Consider the following 21408-nt stretch of genomic DNA (forward strand, 5'->3'; position numbering starts at 1 on the left):
GACAGGTGAGATGTCAGGAAAACAAAGCTGCACACCCATAACTATAGTTAATCAAATAACTTCTGTGCAGGCACACGAGGACTGCGCATGCACAGGCCTGCCACTGGATAGCTCTTCACAACTGAAAACCTCCAGGGGAGGCTGCATGCCAGAGCCAGAAGCTTGTTCCCACTCTGGAACAGTGTGGTCGTGAGCAGCAGCACCCACAGACCCCCCTCTACCACCATCCAAGCAGAAGGCCCGAGGAGGGGCCGTCTCCTGCAACCCATGAACCTCGGACTGCAAAGTCAGAACACATTTTCTGGGGGCTAGAGCTATTAGGTTAGCAAGCAAACAAAGGAGCTCTGACAGCCAAAGAGGTAGGCAAAAAATTAACCATTAAGCAACCAACAATATTTTCAGTACAGCTATTGGGCACCCGCAATGGATCTTTGAAAATGCAAGTTGATACACAACAGTCTTCAACTTGGTTAGTCAAACTTGGCTCTGCTGTTTCAATCAGTCCAAGTGGGTAGCCGAGTTGTGTCTGAGAAAGTGTGCATGCACATGAAACTCATCTGTATCTTGAACAAAATTTTGTTAGTCTTCAAAGTGCCCCTGGACTCAAAATTGGTTCTTAATCTTGACCTTAACATTCTGTGAACCCAAAGGACTAATTTGTTATTCTAGCAAGGAATTATCCAACCTTCATTATCATGCTACATATCTGGGGATGCCTTCTTGATGCTGTGTACTAATTTACTACAAATTTACTCTCACCTTTTAGCTGTACTCTTATGATTTTTGTTCCATTGCCTGAGAAAGCGTACTTGCATGTGAAAGCTCATCCCCTGAATAAAACTTTGTTGGTCTTAAAGGTGCCAATGAACGTTCTTCTGCTGCTTCAATCAACACAGAAGCACACCTGAATTTCACATGTTTTTATTGACATTTCCAATAAGTTCCCAGTAGGGTAGCAGATACAAGACACTGGGGTTCTCGCAATTTGTTGCTGGTCCCACTCATCAGGCTGGCCAGACCCTTGATTTGGTTTTTGGTGCAGGTGTAGCGGTAGGTCTGGTGGTGAATAACATTGTTCCATGGTCAGACCACCACGCCCTGAAGGCCCGGTTAAGGATACTACGCCCTCCCCGGTTGGGTGATGCAGCGAGCACAGTCGATGGGGGCGGATCGAGAGGCGCTTCGCTTCACGCCTCCCGATTCATCAGTCCGACGGCAAGGGACCAATCACGAGCCGTGCTTTGCGTCTGCCGATTGGGCCCTCCAATTGTCAGTCCGGGGGAAGGGGCCTATCGGCACCCTTCCTCATCACGGACAGGGCCCACCTTGGGTGCCCTTAACCGATTATTTAATCCGCTCCACAGGAGCGGTTAAAGATATGGTTGAAGATTTTCGGAATAGTGAATTACATCCCCCCAGATTAGCTAACAAACATATCTCGCTACTGCTGTATGCAAATGACGCTGTCCTGTTATCAAGAACGCCAAATGGAATGAGAAGGGCCTTGGTTGTACTGGGTACCTACTGCCGATTGAACCAGCTAGAAGTCAATCATTCAAAAACAAAGATTATGGCTTTTGGTAACAAGCCTAAAACATATACATGGCGTCTCAATTCATCACCCATAGAACAGGTCAGATTTTACAAATATCTGGGAGTGCTATTCCAATCAAAAGGCAGTAGAAACTCCCATATATCATATATTTCCTCAAATGGCCAGAGAAGCTCAGGTGCCATTCAGAAATTCTTCTGGCACAAAGGTGGGCGTAATGTTCCCGGAGCCCTCAAGCTGTTCAAGGCAAAGCCTCTAGCACAGATGATGTATGGGGCCCCATTGTGTATAAATGCCAATATTTCCAGCCTAGAAAAGACCCAGGCTAAATGTTTAAGATCCCTGCTCCAGGTACCAACCAGCATTCCTAACGCTTCAATCCAGACCAGAATATGGATATGTACGTCCATGTACTGGTTAAAATTGCTTTTCTCCACAAAGGGTTTGCTTTACCTAATGATGTCTGAATCATTGGTTGTGCCGTGGATATCCACTCTTGAGGAAAAACCTTGCTCATATGGTCTATCTAAACAGTTAATACTGTCTCTGGGTTTCCACTGAGCAAAGGAAATGATAAAACAAAGAATCCTAGATATCCATCGCCAACAGGATTTCAATCAAGTGAAAAATCCACTTTTTCCAATGCCTCCACTTAATAATTTGAGGCCATTACCTTATTTATCTAATCTTGTTTTCCCAGAACATAGGAAATCATTTACTCTCTTACGATATAACATGCTCCCATCCACTTTTAGGGAAGGCTTACTAAAAAAAATACCCATCTGTGATCATTTATGCATCTGCCAGGATGGGAGCATTGAGACATCTGAACATGTATTACTCCAGTGTAGGCTATACGATGAATTCAGGGGAGAACTTATACCTTTCCTACAGAATAAGCCCAACTCAGAGGCAACCACAGACATGTTGTCAGACAAAAGCACAGAAATAACTTCTTTTGTGGCCAGATTTGCTTGGAGAGCTATCAAAACAAGGAAGAGCTGGGTGGATTCGGAGCAACTTAGGTAGAGATACTCTCAATTGCTTCAGATAATGCTTGTGATTTTTAAAATTAGAATGATTCTTATAGCTGGAATGTTTTTAAATTTTATAATATTTTAGTTATTCTTTTATGTACCTTGTTAATGCCAGACGTTTTTATGTATTTTGTACTTTGACTACTGGTCTAGTATGGTAATAATAAAGACTTGATACTTCCTAATAGACGGCCGGACTCCCCCCCCCCCAGATACATTTGCCAGATGTTTAGAAGCAGTGGTTGGATGGCTCGGCAGAGTTGCCTGAAACTCAACCCTTCCAAGACGGAGGTCCTGTGGCTGGGTAGAAGGGGGAAGGATCAGGAAGCGCGTCTCCCATGCCTAGATGGGGTGCAATGAGCACCGGCATCAGAAACCAGGAATTTGGGTGTGACCTTTGATGCCTCCCTTTCCATGGAGGCTCAGGTCACAAAAGTAGCCCGAACGGGTACAAGTGGTCCCGAGCTCCCGGGACATACGCCTGGCCTCGACCAGGGCCAGGGCTTTTTCAGCCCTGGCCTCAACCTGGTGGAACGAGCTCCCAGAAGAGCTACAGGCCCTGCAGGATTTGTCAGCTTTCAGCAGGGCCGGCAAGACGGAGCTCTTCTGCCAGGCATATGGTTGAGGCCAGGGCGGCTCCCAGATAGAGAGTAACAGACCTTTGCTGGATGGGGGGAGGGGAGTGGGTTATATATTTATTATCCGCCATTGTGATATTGTGTTTTAATTACGTTTTAATCGGTTTTATGGGATTTTATTGTTCTTATGCATTCTGTAAACCGCCGCGAGACATGAGAGCAGTATATAAATATAAAAACAGTATATAAATATGGCAGTATATAAATATAAAAACAAATAAACAAACAAATAAATACATAAATATATACAATAAAGACTGAGGGGAAAGCCTTACTACTGATGAACAAGACTCAATTGACATAGGCAGACAAAGGACAGCTTCCTGAAGGAAGGAAGGAATGGTGGTCACTTATTAAACCTCTGGAGTGCACCCAACCAAGACCACAAATGTACAAAAAACATTTTGCCAGATGTTTGGGAACCGTACCTGGATGGTTAGAGTACACTTGCCTGAAACTCAGCCCTTCCAAGACAGAGGTCCTGTGGCTGAGCAGGAAAAGGGAAGGACAGGACAGGACAGGAGTCTCCCCACCTTTGCAAGGGCACAACTTAACATCTGGGGCTGATTCTGGAGGCCTCCCTTTCAATGGACAGAGAAAAACAGAACCTTTCCAAGGCCATTAGTACAATACAGTTTATATATCAATAATTGTTTAAGGACCAACCGAAACGGTTTCTAGATGTACTCCATTTTCACAATTTTTCTTCAGTGGTTGATTCCTAAATACAAAATGTATAAATTAATAAAATTAAATTCAAGTTTTAACAATGCAGTAAAGAATTACTCCCACACACCTCCATAACCAGTTCGCCCTCTAGGGCTAAGTGTATGAAGAGAGTATATAAAGAAACATTCACGTTGTCTTAATAAGGTGTGGCTCATGTATATGCTGCAAGTACTTATTACAAATTAAAGAATTTGAACAATCAGAAAATGGTTTTTCTGTTAAAATTAATCAATATATTGAGTAAGAATGTAGTATATGCCCTTGCTCCAGATTGTATATTGGAATCAGCTCTCGCCCCCTGGGGATACGAATCCAGGAGCCCTTGAGTAGACTAAGAAATCACCTCATGGATGCACCTTTGGTCAGCCACTTTGAAGAAATGGGACACGCGCCAGAAAGCCTGCAATTTTTTGGACTTGAACAACTCCATCATCAGGGACGCAATAAAATAGACATGAACAGACTTTTAAGACAACATGAATGTTTCTTTATATACTCTCTTGATACACTTAGCCCTAGAGGACTGAACACTTCTTTAGAAATGTCTTGCTTTCTGTAAGTTTTGATTTTGGAGTACTTTTGGATACTAGTAGTGTTTCTGTAAAAGAGTAGTGTATCTTTAAGAATGTTGCTGTGGGGCCTGTTAAGATTTTGTATTTATACTTGGATAGTAGCCCTAAACCACTGGGAATGTTTTTTGACTGATATTCCCCACAATACTTTACAGAGCTGGTGGCCTATCTATATATATAAAAATTGCTTGATAAGAGTATAAGGTAAGGTGTGATACTACAAACTGGTTATGGAGGTGGGTGGGAGTAATTCTTTACTGCATTGTTAAAACTCAAATTTAATTTTATTAATTTATACATGTTGTATTTAGGAATCAACCACTGAAGAAAAATTGTGAAAACGGAGTATATCTAGAAACCATTTTGGTTGGTCCTTAAAAAATTATTGATATATAAATTTTATTGTACCAATTGCCTTGGAAAGGTTCTGTTTTCTCTGTTTATGTTTTGTCCCTTTCAATGGAGGCAAAGATCACTGAGGTAGCATGCATGGTATTTTACCGTCTTCGTCAGGTGAGGCTACCAGCACCCCACGTGCACCCAGAGTGCCTCGCTACCGTAATCCATGCAACAGTCACCTCTAGATTGGACTTCTGTCACTCACTCTGTGTTGGCCCCTGTCCTTGTCCTTGACCTGAAAACTCCAGCTGGTACAAAGTGCAGCTGCTAGGGTCCTCACAGGTTCACCTTGCAGGGCCCACATCCAGCCTGTGCTGAGGCAGCAGCACTTGTTACCAGTCATGGACCAGATCAGGTTCAAGGTTCTGGTTTTGACCTTTAACGTCATCTGTGGCTTGGGCCCTGCCTATCTGAGGGATCTCTTGTCTGCTTCTGCCCTCCCCCCCCCCCACCACAGGACCCTTTGCTTTGCAGGCATTGATCTGTTGGTGGACCCTGGCTCCAGAGAGAGATGCCTGGCCTGGACCTCGTGGAATCAGCTTCCAGGAGACCTAAAAGCCCTGACAGAGCTGTTAAAGTTCCATAGGGCAGTGGTCCCCAACCTGCGGGCTGCGGCCCGGTGCCGGGCCGCGAAGGCCATGGCGCCGGGCCACGGCTCCCTCTCCCTGCCCCCCCACCGCAGTAAAAAACTTCCCAGGCCGCAAGCTTGCGGCCCGGGAAGCTTCTTACTGCAGGAGGGGGGAGAGGGAATCAGGGCGGGTCCGTGCGGGTGCGGCCCGATGCCCTGCCGGTCCCCAGCCTCGCAATGGTTGGGGACCACTGCCATAGGGTTTGTAAAACGGAGCTCTTCCACCAGGCCCACCAGGTCTTTGACTGAGGCCGGGTTCTTAAGAACAATGGTCTCTCTCCCCAGGCTGCAGAATACCAATATGCGAAGAACCCCCTGGTGAATGACTGTGGGGAGGATTGGGGAGGGTGTTTTAAAGATTGGGGGTTTTATGGGGGTTAGATTGCTACTGTAATGCATCTTGAGTCCATGGAGGAAGGTGGACTATTAATTCAATTAATAATAATAATAATAATAATAATAATAATAATAATAATATTTTTATTATTATTAAAGAGGGAACAATAATATTTTAACTTACTTTAAAACTCATTTTCATTTTTTTTAAAAACAAAGCCTAAGAAGAAGTGGTGGTGAGAGATAAATATGAGAAATGTTTCTTTTAGACATGTTCTTGTTTTAAAGTAAAATTTCTGTCATTTTAAAAACAGAAAATATAATATAAACATCAGAACTGCAAGATATCCGCAGCCCGGCCCTGATTCCCTCTCCCCCCTCCTGCAGTAAGAAGCTTCCCGGGCCGCAAGATTGTGTTTGTTTGCATCATTGCAGGTGACCATTAATGACCATTTATGAAACAAAGCTCAGAAATACATTTTTTTAAATATAGTTTTGTTACCTGAAAGGTAAGCAACTTTCTCCTTTAAAATTGGCAGGACTTCCATAGCTTTCATTTCATCATTTTTACGAAATCCTGAAAAAAAACAAAGGAAACGGTGTTACTTAGCTTGTGTTTCTTATACGGCTGGGTGACAAAATAACTGGAGCATCCAACAGAAGTGACCATGGACTTCGACATACTCCATGTCAAGCTGCTTCACGTATGCACAGTTTTACATGTGGTACCAAGCGAAACAGGTCACTACCAGAGATCTTCCCAGGAACACCCCAAGGACAGAATGACCTTTCCCTTCCAAAGAGTTGAGCCTGAAGAGAATGCTGCTTCCTTCCCCCTCCCTCCCTGCCAGTTCTGTAGCTACACATTCTAGCTGAAAGGCAGTGAGAAAAGGATGACCAACTCTCCACTGTCATACTCAGTGGCTAGGCACTCTGACTCCTAGATACTAAACCGCCCAATCCAATCCAACTACAGCTTTCCTAGGCTGATTGATGGCTCAATTTAGACACTGTCATGCCCCTGTTGAGTTTCCAATAAGAAGATATGTTGTAAAATTAAGGGAATCTCTTTATTAAAGAAAATGGTGAACAGATGCAAGAGTTTTCCTTGCTGAAACTGACAAAACCAAACTTCACTTTTATGCATGCCTCATAATCCCTCCTTCCAATTAGAATCTTGGCATGCTCATAAGCATATCATACCTCCAATTTCCCAGAACAAATTTCCCATTCAAAGTGTATGCTAACTTTCAGACATTACACGTATTCCTAAGAGCATAGATGACCAGCGAAAACAGGCTAGCAAGGTCATAAATATAAAACACCTGTAAAGAAACTGTTAAACAATTAAGACACAGGTTAAAAACAGGTCAGAGGGAGCATGACTTAGCCAAAGCTTATAAACATATAACAAGTCGGATCTCACAGGAGGGTTCAATAAGACATTCCATCCTTTAAAAACAATCCATATAAACAGGCCCTAGAAAGCATTACGTGGCAAGAACATCAGAGCCCTGGCAGAGCCCAGGCAGTTCCGCAGGGCCTGTGAGAAAGAGCTCTTCCACCAAGCTTTCAATCGAGGCCAATGAAACAACGCTGCCAACCACCACCAACGGCGCCCAGCAGAGGCATGGGGCGACTCCTGATCCAGTAATACTCTCACAAAGAGTTAACTTGCAGTTGTGCAGTTAACAGTTACATAGTTGTAAAATTATAATGCCCTTCTGTTAGAAATGTTTCTCTGTACTGTTATTATGAAACTTCATTGTAAGGGAGGGCGGTATAGAAGTGTAATAAATATATATATATATATTTTTTTTAAACCCACATTTTGAGTTTTATTATTATCTTTTTAACATGAAAGGTGTCTAATGCTTCAGGCAGCTGGAAGACCCCAACCAGAACCAGCCTTGGACTTCAAAGTCTGAACGAAGAATGGTTCTCGGATGGGCCTGCCCTAGATCCGACAGTGTGCCTCAAAGGGGCAGGACGGGGTCACTCGACACACACCACAGGCCTTGAGTGGAGGCAGTTGGGTCGATTCTGACACAAATACAGGGGGCTGTAATGTTGACAGTTTAACATGACGAGAATGTAAGTCAGTTACAGACTCGTACAAAAATCTGACATTTTTAACCATTCTTTTAATGATAAAAGCAACTCATAAGACAGGTAGGACACACCTTTCAAGAGCAGAACACTCACGCTGCACCAGACAGCAATGGTCAGTTTCTAATATTCCCTCACATTCTAGAGCAGGGGTGAGCTACCTGTGGCTCTCCAGATGTCCATTAACTACAATTCCCATGAGCCCTTGCTAGCCCCACAGTTTCACCACTCCCACAATAGTATTAGACCTATGGGAAGAAATGGCCATAAGAACATAAAAGCATAAGAGAACCCATGCTGGATCAGGCCAATGGCCTACCCAGTCCAACATTCTGTGTCACACAGTGCCACATCCTTAAAAAGCAGGGAAAAAGGAGTGGGGTAGGGGCGGGACATATACTAGGAATAATACAAAGAAGTAGGTTAGATAAATTTGAATAGGAAGGCCAGCAAATATTTATTTATTTGGCTTATATTTATATACCACAATCCCTTGCAGCTTAGGGAGGTTTACATGGAACTTAGGGATAAGTACAGTGTAATTCAATAACATCAAGTAGAACACAATAGTAACAGTGAGTTCAATAACTAGCGGTAATAATTCCGGTAATATTTCCTTAACAGTCCCAATGCTAATAATGACAACAATCTGTCAACTATGGACAACAATCTGTCAACAATCTGTCAATACAGGTTGGTCAGTTTGAGATTCAGTTCAAGAGGAGGGGTTTCTGGGGGCTCAGTAGATGTTTTTTTGGTTGACCTCAGACAAACCTGCTGGAAGAACTCAGTTTTGCAGGCCCTGCAGAACTGTGGTAGCTCATGCAGGGCCTGTCTTCAAAGAGCCAATTCCACCAGGTGGGGGTCAGGACAGAGAAAGCTCTGGCCCTGGTTGAGGTCAGACATGTTTCTTTGGGGCCAGGGATCACCAGCCAGTTGGAAGTAGTGAAGTGCAGAGCTCTTTGGGAGGTATAGACAACAAGGCAGTCCCTCTGGTACATTGAGCCCAGACCGTGTATGGCCTTAAAGTTGATTACCAAGACCCTAAGCCTGATCCAGAATTCAAGTGGCAACAAGTGCAAATGTTGGCGAGTGGGCCGGATGTGGGACCTCTATGGTGTTCCTGTAAGGACCCTGGCTGCTGCATTCTGGACGAGCTGTAATTTCTGAATCAAGTTTAAAGGTAGGCCTGTGTAGAGAGTTACAGAAGTGCAATCTAGAGGTGACCATCACGTGGATCACTATAGCCTAGTAGGGCGCTAGTAATTTAACTCGGCGAATGCCACTCTTGTGGTCTGTGCCTCCATAGAGAGGGAGATGTCAAGGATCACACCCAGGTTCCTGGCGGAGTGAGCCACTGAAAGCTGTAGCCCATCCAGGTCGGGCAATTGTGTTTCCTGCCCAACCACAGGACCTCTGCCTTTGAAGGGCTGAGCTTCAGAGCCCTCTTGTCACTGCTTGAGCCCCTTTGTCACTGCTTCCTGGTTTCTAGAGGAGAATCAAGATGGCAATCCGCCAGGAGGAAGAGCTGGGTGTCATCTGTACATTGATGAAATCCACATGTGAGCTGGTGGCAATTTGCTTATCTCTCTTCTATTGCTATTCTAGATAAAGGAGATCAACTATTGGAGATCAACTGCCCTCGTACCCCAGTGCCAGAGATGCGGCTAGCTAGAAGCTTATGGACATCTGTGTCAAACACTGCCAATAGCACGTGGCATTGACCTGCCTCGGTCCAGCAGACAGCAGAGGTCATTCGTCATGGTGACCAGCACTGCTTCCACGCCATGGCCAGGCCAGAAGCCTTACTAGGATGGGTCCAGAACTAAAGCTATGTCCAGAAAAGCTAATATTTGCTCCGCCACAGCCTTTCACATATTATTCCAGATCAACCATAATCCTGGAAGAACAACTCTATTTTACATGCCCTGTGGAACTGTTAGAGGGCCCACAGTGTCTTGATCTCATTAGGCAGAGCGTTCCACAAAGCTTGTCCTGGTTGAAGCCAATTTAATTCATTTAAGGCCAGGGATTGTCTTTGAATTATAATCCATGGACATCTGGAGACCCATGGTTTGGCCACACTACACTACACAAGATGGCTCTCTTCCTCTATCCCCGACCCTGGAGAAAAGATTGCAGCCCTCTGAGGGCAGCACCTTGAACCCCCACCCCCATGTTGCCATAGACTAATAGCCCATGATTGACAGTGTCAAATGCTGATGTTATATTTAAAAATAAGAGCAGCACCAATTTGCCTAGGGCCAGCTGTCTCTGGAGATTGTCTAAGATGTAGAACAATTCCGGATACAAAATGGATATAGAACAATTCTGCAGGGCCTGCAAAAGCAAGCTCTTCCGCCAGGCATTCCGTTGAAGTCCACTAGCTCCAACCACTTCCACTGGACCCCCAAGTCTTCCTCCCATGAAACTAAAACTAATTCCTGTACCAATCATTTATGGGCCTATCAACATGTTTTAGTCAATCAATCAATATTTATTTACGGTCATTCAGATTAAAATTAAAATACAAGCAATTAAAAACTAAGACAATTTAAAAAGAGAAAAAACAGTAATAGTACCAACATGTTTTAGTTACGAATGTATTCTATTGTTTTCTATGTATTGTTCCTTTGTTCCTTGATTAATGATTAATGACTTATCTGTACTGTTCCTGTTCCTCTATGTTTCACGTAAACCACCCTAAGCCTCCAAGGAGGGCGGTATATAAATGTTTTTTGACTGACTGACTGACTGACTGAATATAAGAGGGCAACCAGGGCCTTCTGTACCACATGGCCAGGCCAGAAGCCAGGCTGGAATTGATCAAGAGCAACTGCAGCTTATGGTTAATGATCGTTAGTGCTGGTACACCTGTCTGGCTAAATGCTGGTCAATTATGACACCAGCAGGGGAATAAATAAGAAATTCAGTAACCCAGATTAAGAGAAATGAGAGTTAGGTTAGGTAACCAAGACCAGACTTGTTAAAAAAAAAAGTTTGGCCTTAAGTGTACTGAGTTGTGCTTCTTCCCCCTTTTCGCCCCCTCTCCACTGGCTGGATTCGTTAGTGGGGGTTAGTGCTGAATGAGCATATTCAGGATTGTGCTGTCAGGCTACATTTAACTATACATAGATTCAGGTGAGTTGCTGAGTTGATCTGAAGCAACAGAACAAGGTTTGAGTTCAGTCAGACATCTTTAAGGCCAACGAAGTTTAATTCTAGACAAAAGCTTTCATGTCCATCACATTTCAAATTAACAAAGTTTAATTCTGGGTAGAAGCATTCATGAAAGCTACTACTCAGAATGAAACTTTGTTGGACTTAGAGGTGCCACTTAACTATCTATAGTAAGAGGAAGGCAAGCTGAGTAGGGATCATTTCTATGGGTTTTTGTGAGGTGAGTCTAGCTGGGGATACTGCAGTCACAGGCACCATCGAGGGACTTGTGCTGCCGGGCTGCTCCTTGTGGGCTTCTGACTTCCCTCCCACCACATTTTCACCAGCAAGTAGGGCCTCTTTGTTCCTTTCTCTAGCCCTGCATATCCTAGGACATGTGGAGCCCCCCAAGGAGCAAAAGGGGCTCCCTGCTGGTGAAAACGAATGCCCTTTCTTCCCTTTCAGGGCCAGCCTGGTGTAGTGGTTAGGAGCACCGACTTCTAACCTAGCAAGCTGGGTTTGATTCCCCACTCCCGCCTCCACATGCAGCCAGCTGGGTGACTTTGGGGAGAGGAATGGGAAGGCAACTGTAAGCCGCTTTCTTCTCCTTCTCCTTCTCCTTCTTCAAATTCCACAGAAGGGGGTGAACAGCCCAATGGCTGGGGCCTACCACTGACGCTAGCCCCTGTGGTCTTTAAAAGGCTGTTCCACAGTGGGGGAAATTAGATGCAGGTGGGGCAGACCACATTCATTAAAAAATGTAGCGTGTACTTCTGCTCTCACAGAAGTTGGCAATAGTTCTTTTTTAAACTCAGCTTTTGTAGTCCTCTTGGCCAAAAAAACCCCATACTAAACAATAGGTGGTAGGGAAGGGGTCACAGGGCAGATTTCGGAGCCCCGCACCACTGGGAATTGGAGCCACACCCAACTTGCATTCCTATATCAATCTCTCTCTCTCTCGGCCAAACTAAGCACAGCATTACTGCTTCCTACTGGGGAACTGAGGCAGCTTTTTCACGTTCATCTCTCGCCACATCTTCTTACATCCCAGCCAGCTTCTGCACTGGCTGAAAGCCTAACCCGTCAAAGGAAACCTCACTCATCTTCGGGAAGCCTGGTGGACTGTGGTCCCGCACGGAACGGAGGACTGTCCTTACCAGCCCCTGCCGCTGAAGAAGATGAACCACCCAGACAGTCCTCTGTGGAACTCAGAGAAGCAGCCAGCCATTTACAAAGTCCCTCCCCCCAAAACAAACAACCCCTCCACACAGATGTTGAAAGAGCCCAACAAGGAGGACTTCTGCATGCACTGAGCCATAAAACTCAGCATCAAGTTCAACCGGCGTATCGCTCAGCAGCCGTCTCCAGGCGCGCATCCTCGGCCCTGCACATTAATAGAGCTGATGTCATCTTCTCAAAACCAGGGCAATCTGCAGCTCCCACTGCCGCCTTCCCCACTGCAGAGCCTGCAACACGAGAGCACACCAAAGCACAGCACGCACACGGGCGTTCAGGGCACCCGGCCGACACAGGATGCTATGCAAGGAGCGGGCGAGCCACCGTCCCTGCAACACGCGCAGGGCTGGCTTTGGAAAACACCCAACGCGCCCCTTTCTTGACCGGACAAAGCTTCCGCTCTGCCACAGCCGGCCTGAGCCACCAGCCTTTCCTGTAAAGAACAAGAAGTCACGGTTCAAGCCAAACCATTCCCCAGAAGCTTTAATGAATTTACATGTCTTGTTTTTTCCCCATACTGTCAAGACACAACATTGATATTGTTCTATGTAAATGTTCTTCAAAGTTTTATGTAAACCGCCCAGAGCCGTAAGGAAGGGCGGCATAAAAATCTAAGCAAACAAACAAACAAACAAACAAACAAACAAACAAGCAGCCTCTCGGTCACAAAGCCTCCAAGCCAGGCCGCGTCTTCCCGCAAGGGGAGCAGCGGACAATGAGATCCCGGAATGAGTTAAGCCGTGCTTTCTAAAAACAGAGCAGCCATGAATCCATTTTGCTGTGGCGACTCCTCCTTTAGTATTGGACCTTGTGGTTTCATGTACTGCAGCTGATCTGGGACAGGGCTGCCCAATTCCATTTATTATAGAAAATAAACAATGTCACAACCACCCGGTTGCCCTGAAGCTCTTTTTCTGCACCAGGGATTTATTCCTCCACAGTCACAGACGCCTCCAGCACATGATGCAGGAATTCTTCTTCCTATGCCTTGCCTCACATGTGGGCCAGACGTTCTCTGAGAGTGAGTGGCAGGTGCTGTGCTTCGAGGAGCACAAGGGGCACCGTTTGTCCCTCAATATTTCTTTTCTCCCCTGACATAATGGCCGGTGCCACCGCGCAGTCGGGGGCTGGTCACAGGCAAGAAGGCCACAGGGCTACTTTGAAATCCCGAGGCAGGCCGGGGCGGGGGGATCACAACCTGAAAACGGCCGCTGCAGGAGGCAGAGCCAAACACAACACGGCTGGGGTGGGGCCATGGATAACCATCACGGCAACCCAGCAGCATTCCAGGCAGAAGCTCCACTTAACAGAAGCCTTTGAAAATGAGCATGCCGTTCTAGAACGTTTCCTTGCATGCTGACAACTAATCCGATGCTCAGAGGAGATCTTTGTGTTTGGCAGCAGTTGCGGCTGAAGCTGTTTTGTTTTATTGTTTTGAAACCTGCCCTACTATCAGCTGGGTCTTCCACAGCCAGTCAGAAGCCCTGCTGGACAGAAACCTCCACTCTCCGAAAACACACGGCACACGCTAGGAAGGCCCTTGGCGCTCAGGGGCACCATGTTGGGACCCTGCCTCACCAGCCAGCCCACCAAACAAAGCCTGAGTTCAGGCAGGCACCTTTAAGACACACGACGTTCAATTCTGGGTCAAAGCCCTCACTGCATGCACGTGAACTGGGATTCCAAAGGGCAAACTCTGAGTTCAAGAGCACCTTGAAGACCCACGGCATTTGAATCTGGGGGCCATTCCGCACAAAGAAAAAGCAGCGAGCCTCTCACTTTCCACAGATGCTTTTCTTGCGTGGTTTTAAACAACGCCGTCAGTCTCCTGCCTTCTCCCAGTGCTGCTCTCACTACATCTTCTGATTTGTAGCGAGATCAGGGTAATCCCCAAAAGTGGATCCCCCTGGGGAAATCCGGCCAGCTGCCGCAAGCAGCCAGCCGAGGGAGAGTCAGGAAGCGAGGGCAGTAGCCTCCATGCGCGGAGATATCCTGCCCTCCCTTCCGCCCCCTTCGTTTCCGAAAGCAGGGATTTGCTGTCTTTTTAAAAAATGGCAGAGCTGCTGGAGCAACAACTAGGCACTGGCGAGGCTGCAAAATGGTTTGAAAACATGCCCCAACCAATGCATATGAGGATAAATGGATTTTCGTTCATCGCATAATTCTTTTTTTAAAAGAGTTCACGGCGAGCTGTGGGGGTTTAAAGTGCCATGCTGCGAGGTGATTGGTTGTCAGGAGTGAATGACAGGCGCAAGTTAGGGGAGGCGCTGGAAGCTTGTGGCATGTTCCTCATTCATCGACAGGAGGTAAGGAACGCTCTCGTGGAGAGAAAAGCGGGAGGGCTCCCTAGTGTAAAATGTTGCGCTGGCCCATGCAGCGCCGATCACGTTACAGAATGGGCCTGGGCATAAACCTGTGCACGTAACAAAGTTTAATTGTGGATACAAGTGTCTGTGTAGATGCACACAGCAGCTCATACCTACAATTAAATCTTGCTGGTCCCCAAGGTGCCATTGGACCAGGGATGGGATCTGGATTCATGACTTTTGATAGCTGTCATGAATCCAGATCCCTGACCCATGTTTCACCTTGGAATCCCGGGAGTCTCCCGGCCTGTGGCCATAAAGCCATAAAACTCCTCTGGCACATTCCTCCCCTCTCTGCATACCAAAGCGTCTGGGTGTTATCTCTACTTGCGCTCATGTGGCCTTGAATGGCCTGGTAGTGTCTGCAATGTATCAACACTTCTATCCTCTCTACTTCAAAGAAGGGTTCCACTGGGAACCAATGGCCCATCCCGCTTTTGCACCTTCCTGCCTTGAACTTTCCCGCCTAGGTGTCCCTCGTCCCCCTCCCCTATTTGACCCTTCTGAATCATTGTTCTGTGTCTCTGCCAAGACGTTTGCCTCAATGAACTCTGCCTGTAGTGCCTTTGCAGCAGAACTCTGAATAAAGCTTCCTTTTAGACTTCATCAGCTGGTGGTCTCGAGGTTTGACCTGACAGGTTTCCTGCGGGGTGTCTTCTGCCTAGGTCCTGACAATAGCTTCCTTCCTTCCTTCCTTCCTTCCTTCCTTCCTTCCTTCCTTCCTTCCTTCCTTCCTTCCTTCCTTCCTTCCAGTGTGAGGGAATATAGGTTGCAGAAGAGTGTGGACTGCTTTAGTGTTATTTTTTATCTGTCCTTGCCTGGGTGGTGAGGGACTGCAGCTAATTACATTAGCTGATTTGCATTAATTGGCAGTTTTGCCCGGGGAGCAACGTGTGAGAGTATATGCGCTGCAGGAGAGTGAGGTCTGTTTGAGTGTTTTCTTCTGTTTTTGTAAAATGCTCTTGGCTTGGGGATTGAGGGCAACAAAGATGGTGAGGGGTTTGGAGACCAAGACATATGAAGAAAGGTTGGGGGAGCTTGGTCTGTTTAGCCTGGAGAGGAGACGACTGGGAGGGGATCTGATAACCATCTTCAACTCTTTAAAAGGGTGCCATGTGGAGGATGGAGCAGAGTTGTTCTCTCTTGCCCCAGAGGGACGGACCAGAACCAATGGGATGAAATTTATTCAAAAGAAATTCCGTCTAAACATCCGGAAAAAGTTCCTGACAGTTAAGAGCATTTTCTCAGTGGAACAGGCTTCCTCAGGAGGTGGTGGGTTCTCCATCCTTGGAAATTTTTAAACAGAGGCTGGATAGCTATCTGATGGAGAGGCTGATTCTGTGAAGGCAAAGGGGTGGCAGGTTACAGTGGATGAGCGAGAGGGTTGTGAGTGTCCTGCATAGTGCAGGGGGTGATGGGACTAGATGACCCTGGAGGTCCCTTCCATCTCCATCATTCTATGATTCTCACATGCCCAATTGTCAGCTGCATTGCTGATTCAATCTTAAAACCGTGATGCCAGGATTATCTAAACTATGTAATGATTCAGCTATGCTAAACAAGGTGGAAGATGGTAATTTTTGCCTCATCTGTAGGGTCCCCCCCCCAACATATTTTAAAAACAAAGCCATGGCAAAGGTTAACACCATCCAAAGTCATTTTACACATCATCACCTTCTATAAAGTTCAACACTAAGCCATGAATGTCAATATTTCACATGACATCAGTCTAATATCAGGAAGAAGGGTGACGAAATTACATTCTTAGACTGACATTACAAAAAGCCGGAAGGAGCCCAACACTCGACTTCCCCCTCCCCCCCCCCAAACAGCTCAGCAACTCTGCGGCTTTCCAAGGCAAGAGACAGACGGAGGCCCTGCCCTGTCTCTGCACAGCAACTCTGGGCTTCCTGCGTGGTCTTCCATCCGAGGACCAACCAGGGATGCTGCCGCTTAGCCCCTCAGGTCTTCAAGAGACGGGGCTGTCCTGGGCCACTTTCAACAGCTCTTTTTGTGCATCCAAATGTTTTGATCGGCTGGCTGAAAGGACACCACATCCCTCGGGGGAGGGGGGAAGCGATGCTCAGGACCTTCGCCAGCCTGTTCAAATGAGCCCGAAGAGAGAAGCCGCAGCAAGGGGGGGTCTCGCAGTGATTTTTCTAGCCCCCCCCCATCTTTGCTCTTAGTGATAGCACTCAGCTTCAGAAAACTCAGCAGCAAGGAATACAAAGCTAGTATCGTAGGCTTCTTGCTCAGGTGGGGCAGAGGTGGATCTGATGCCGACATCTCTCGTCCCATGGTCAGACCACTATGCCCGGCAGCATTCCCAGCTCTTCCACCAGATCTTCAGTTGAGGTCAGGGCACGGGAGATCAGATGGGACCCTCCGGGTTAGATCGTCACCTGGCAGTGGACCGCCGGCAGCCATAGATTATTCCCATGATGCACAGAGAGGGAGCTAGTTGAGCTGGGGGGAGGGGAGATGTTTTTCCTGCCGGGATAGATGTCTAATGGGGGATTAACGATATTTATGTATTTTATGCAAAGTTTTACTATTATGTATCCTACCGCGAGACGGTTTTGCTTTTAGCGGTGGGCAATAATTAAAAATTAAAAATTAAAAATTAAAAATTAAAAATTAAAAATTAAAAATTAAAAATTAAAAATTAAAAATTAAAAATTAAAAATTAAAAATTAAAAATTAAAAATTAAAAATTAAAAATTAAAAATTAAAAATTAAAAATTAAAAATTAAAAAACAAAAATTAAAAATTAAAAAACAAAAAACAAAAATAAAAGATAAAAATAAAATACTCTTAAGACCACATATTTCAATGGACTCATTACAAGAATGTCTGCTTGAAGCCAGAGCTTGGTGTCTAACCCCTTCAAGACCACCTCTCCACTTCCCCCGTCCCCACTTGACAAACGGCCCTGGTACTGGGCCCCACCATGCCTAGAATCAATTTTGCTACACTGAACCCAGTGAAGCTGAGTGACTCTCCCTTTATTTATTTATTTTTATGTTTATTACCCGCCACTTTCACGGAGTGGTTTCTGGCGGATAACAATACCCCTTAAAACCCCAACAATCATAAAAGCCCCACTGAAACCCATTAAAAAGCCCACTGAACCCCCTACAACCCCACCCTGGTGGCCCTGGTTACCCAAGTAACACAGAGATGAGTCCAGGTACACCCACCCTGGCCTCAGCCAAAGACCTGGCGAAAGTCTTGCATGCTCTGCAGAACTGGGAAAGTTCCATCAGGGCCCTCAGCTCTTCCTTAGAAAACTTAGGCAGATTATAAGGGGGTGGGAAGAAGTGACTATGCCAGTGCTTGGCTCTTGTAACCCTTTCATGTATGCCCAGAGGAATTCCAACTGCCACTTTGGAGTCAGGAGGTGAATATCTTCCAGGCCGGACTGGCCAGGGATTCTGGGGTTTTTGTGGGAAGAGCATCATTTGGGCATAGAATGGAGGTCACTGTGGGTGGGTAGGGAGCTGTGAATTTCCTGCATTTTGCAGGGGGTATATTTATTTATTTAATTTATTTATTATATTTATGTACCGCCCTCCCCAGGGGCTCAGGGCGGTTTATATAATAACATAAGAACAATACATGGAACAGATATGATGAATCTGGAGGCCTCTTCCAACTCTATGATTCTATGATTCCAGCCCCTGGAGGTCAAGAAGGGATTTTATATAGTCCCCTCATTTATCCCAACTTTTTTTCTCCAGGGGAGATGGACCCAAAGTAGCTTACAACACCCCGCCCCCTTTTTTCACTGCATCCTTACAATAATACTATGGCATAGGTTAGGGAGAATTTGTGTGACCAGCTCCAGACACCCTCCAGACACCTTCCAGGGCTGACTGGGAATTTGAATCTGGGTCTGCCTGGCTCGCACTGAGACTGAGGGTCTGACTGAGATTCTTACTGGATCAAGGCTCCACTGCCCTTTGCAGCTTCCTCTGACCCTCTCCTACAAAGAGCAAAGTCAGAAGATGATGACTAATTCAATTTTGTTTCTTTTAAAATAATTTATACAAGGCACCAATTTCACCTTTCCTTCATGCTCAAAATTAGTCGCTAGAAACAGAAATTTAACGTTTTCCATCACCAACACAAAAGCCTGCATGTGTGCATTAAGATGTGGTTCACCAGCTTCCTGAAATTCCGCCAACCCTTTTAATGTCCGAGGAATGCAATTACTGGACGTTCCCTTGTTCCTCACCTCACCTCACCTCACCTCACCTCCACACTGGCTGCATTCGGCTGTCCCAACACCTTCTCTGGTTTCCCAACCAGGTGCACAGGAGCAAAGAAACAATCAATCAGCTTTATCTCTTTCTGCAATTGGCTGACAGCTTGAAGCTCAAATTAGTCAATAATGTGATCATATGAACATGTAGAACTCCCATCTCAGCTCTCAATTATTGCAATTGCGACACTACAGAACCTGCTCCAAACCCTCTTTGTTTTCAAGAGTTCTGTATGTATGTATGTATGTATGTATGTATGTATGTATGTATGTATGTATGTATGTATGTATGTATGTATGTATGTATGTATGTATTCATTCATTCATTCATTCATTCATTCATTCATTCATTCATTACATTTATATACCGCCCTCCCCAGAGGCTCAGGGCAGTTTACATTGAACTTATGAACCATACATGATACAATCTTCGTTAATAATCATACAATATAAGATTATTAACAGTGGTTGTAACAGTATAACAATATAATATAACAGCACAAAAATGCAACACTGCAATGGCACAACAGGTCCAGAGCGCTCTGGTGGAGTTCTGGGGGGGGGGGGAGCAGGGGCCCTTTAGTCGCTGTTGGTTATGCCTGGTCTCAACCAAATACCTGGTGGAAGAGCTCCTTTTTGCTCTATATAGCTATATAGCTAAGAGTCCATCATTCCACATTTAGTGATTGATGCACAAGGAAACTACAAATGACCAGCAGCAGGGAAGTAAAAATGTGGTCTTTACTTCAGGATATATATTTTTAAGTCTTCTTCTTACATGCCTAAATAACAATACTTATTTTAATCTGAGTATTAAAAAAACACTTTCTACAAAACAAGCCTAACTTTCTTTACTGCAGTAACCAAATATGATGAGATCATTAAGTTCCAAGCATGTGCTTCAGGCACACCAAATTTCCAGCCATTATAAAATTCACACAGGACACCTTTTGTATGTTACTTTCACCAGGCAAGATCTCCATGCAGCACTCAATAAGCAGACTCAGTGTAGGAGGACCTCCCTTCATGGATGAAAATGGCAAGCAAAGATCAAAGTGGTTCCTTGCCAAGACTAAAGACTGGAAGCTTTCTTCAAATCCAATCCTCCCCAAACGTGAAATCAGGCCTGCTTGACAAGTTACCAGGCACAAATAGTATTCCTCATGCAAAAAGCACATGCCACAGCCTAGATATTACTAAGAGATATATTAGACTGGCCGCGAAGATCATCCATCAGGGTGACCAGCACCGTCTCCATCTCGTGGCCAGGACAGAAGACTGACTGATATGGATCAAGTGATGAAGTTTCCTCCAAGAAAGCAAGGAGCGGGTCCACAGCAGCCCTTTCAACCACCTGTTTTGTAGCCCTCCCCAGGACATGCTCTAGTTTCTCTACATCTTTCTTCAGTTGTGGTGCCCAAGACTGAACACAGTACTGCCAAGTGAGGTCTAACCACAGCAGAGTAAAGTGGTACCATCACCTTGCATGATCATAGAATCATAGAATCATAGAGTTGGAAGGGGCCATACAGGCCATCTAGTCCAACCCCTTGCACAACGCATGATCTGGACACTATACTTCTTTCAACACAGCCCGATATCCCGTTTGTCTTTTTAGCTACCGAGTCACCCTGCTGACTCATATCTAGTCTAGTGTCCGGTCTAGTAAGACCCCCAGATCCTTTTCACATGTACTACAACCAAGGACCCCCTCTATTCTGTCATCCAAATTATTTATGGATATTGAACAACACAGGCCCCAGGACAGATCACTGAGGCACTCCACTCATCACTCCTTTCCAAAAAGATGATGAACCCTTTACAAGTACCCTTTGAGTACCATCTGTCAACCAGTTCTCGATCCATTTAACAGTAATAGGATCCATACCACATTCTAGAAACTTGTCAGTAAGAATATCATGTGGAACCTTATCAAAAGCATTACTGAAATTAAGGTAATCTAGATCCACAGCATTCCCCCAATCTTGCAAGGTAGTAACTTTCTAAAAGTTACTTCAATGGCTGATCTCCTTCCTCCAGGGTTGTGGACAGAGGGTTGCAATAGGAGAGAGAACATCAAACCACCGACTACTTACTTGTGGAATCTCACAAGGAGAGGTCCTCTCTCCTATCCTTTCATGCGCCCTCTCGCACAACTGGTACGGAAGTTTGGGCTGGGTTGCCATCAATATGTAGATGAAACCCAGCTCCTCCTCCTGATGGATGGCCGCCCTGACTCTCTCCCAGAAGCATTAGCCAGCTGCCTGGAAGAAGTGACGAGATGGCTCAAGCAGAGTAGTCTGAAGCTCAATACTTCAAAGATGGTAGTCCTGTGGCTGAGTAGGAAGGGACCATGGAAGGAAGCGCATCTACCCACCCTGGA

General features: G+C 45.6%; 1 protein-coding gene across 7 annotated transcripts in view; it reads right to left on the reverse strand.

Annotated features, from left to right (window-relative positions):
* TRIO (trio Rho guanine nucleotide exchange factor) overlaps window positions 1-21408 on the reverse strand; it is a 309088-nt gene that overhangs the window by 249201 nt on the left and 38479 nt on the right. For all 7 annotated transcript variants that reach the window (XM_077353339.1, XM_077353341.1, XM_077353340.1 and 4 more), the window contains exon 2: window positions 6394-6468. In XM_077353339.1, coding sequence (XP_077209454.1) covers window positions 6394-6468 — 75 coding nt within the window. The remainder of the gene's footprint in view (window positions 1-6393; window positions 6469-21408) is intronic.

This window comes from Paroedura picta, chromosome 9 (assembly GCF_049243985.1).
Source record: "Paroedura picta isolate Pp20150507F chromosome 9, Ppicta_v3.0, whole genome shotgun sequence".
Lineage (NCBI taxonomy): Eukaryota > Metazoa > Chordata > Lepidosauria > Squamata > Gekkonidae > Paroedura > Paroedura picta.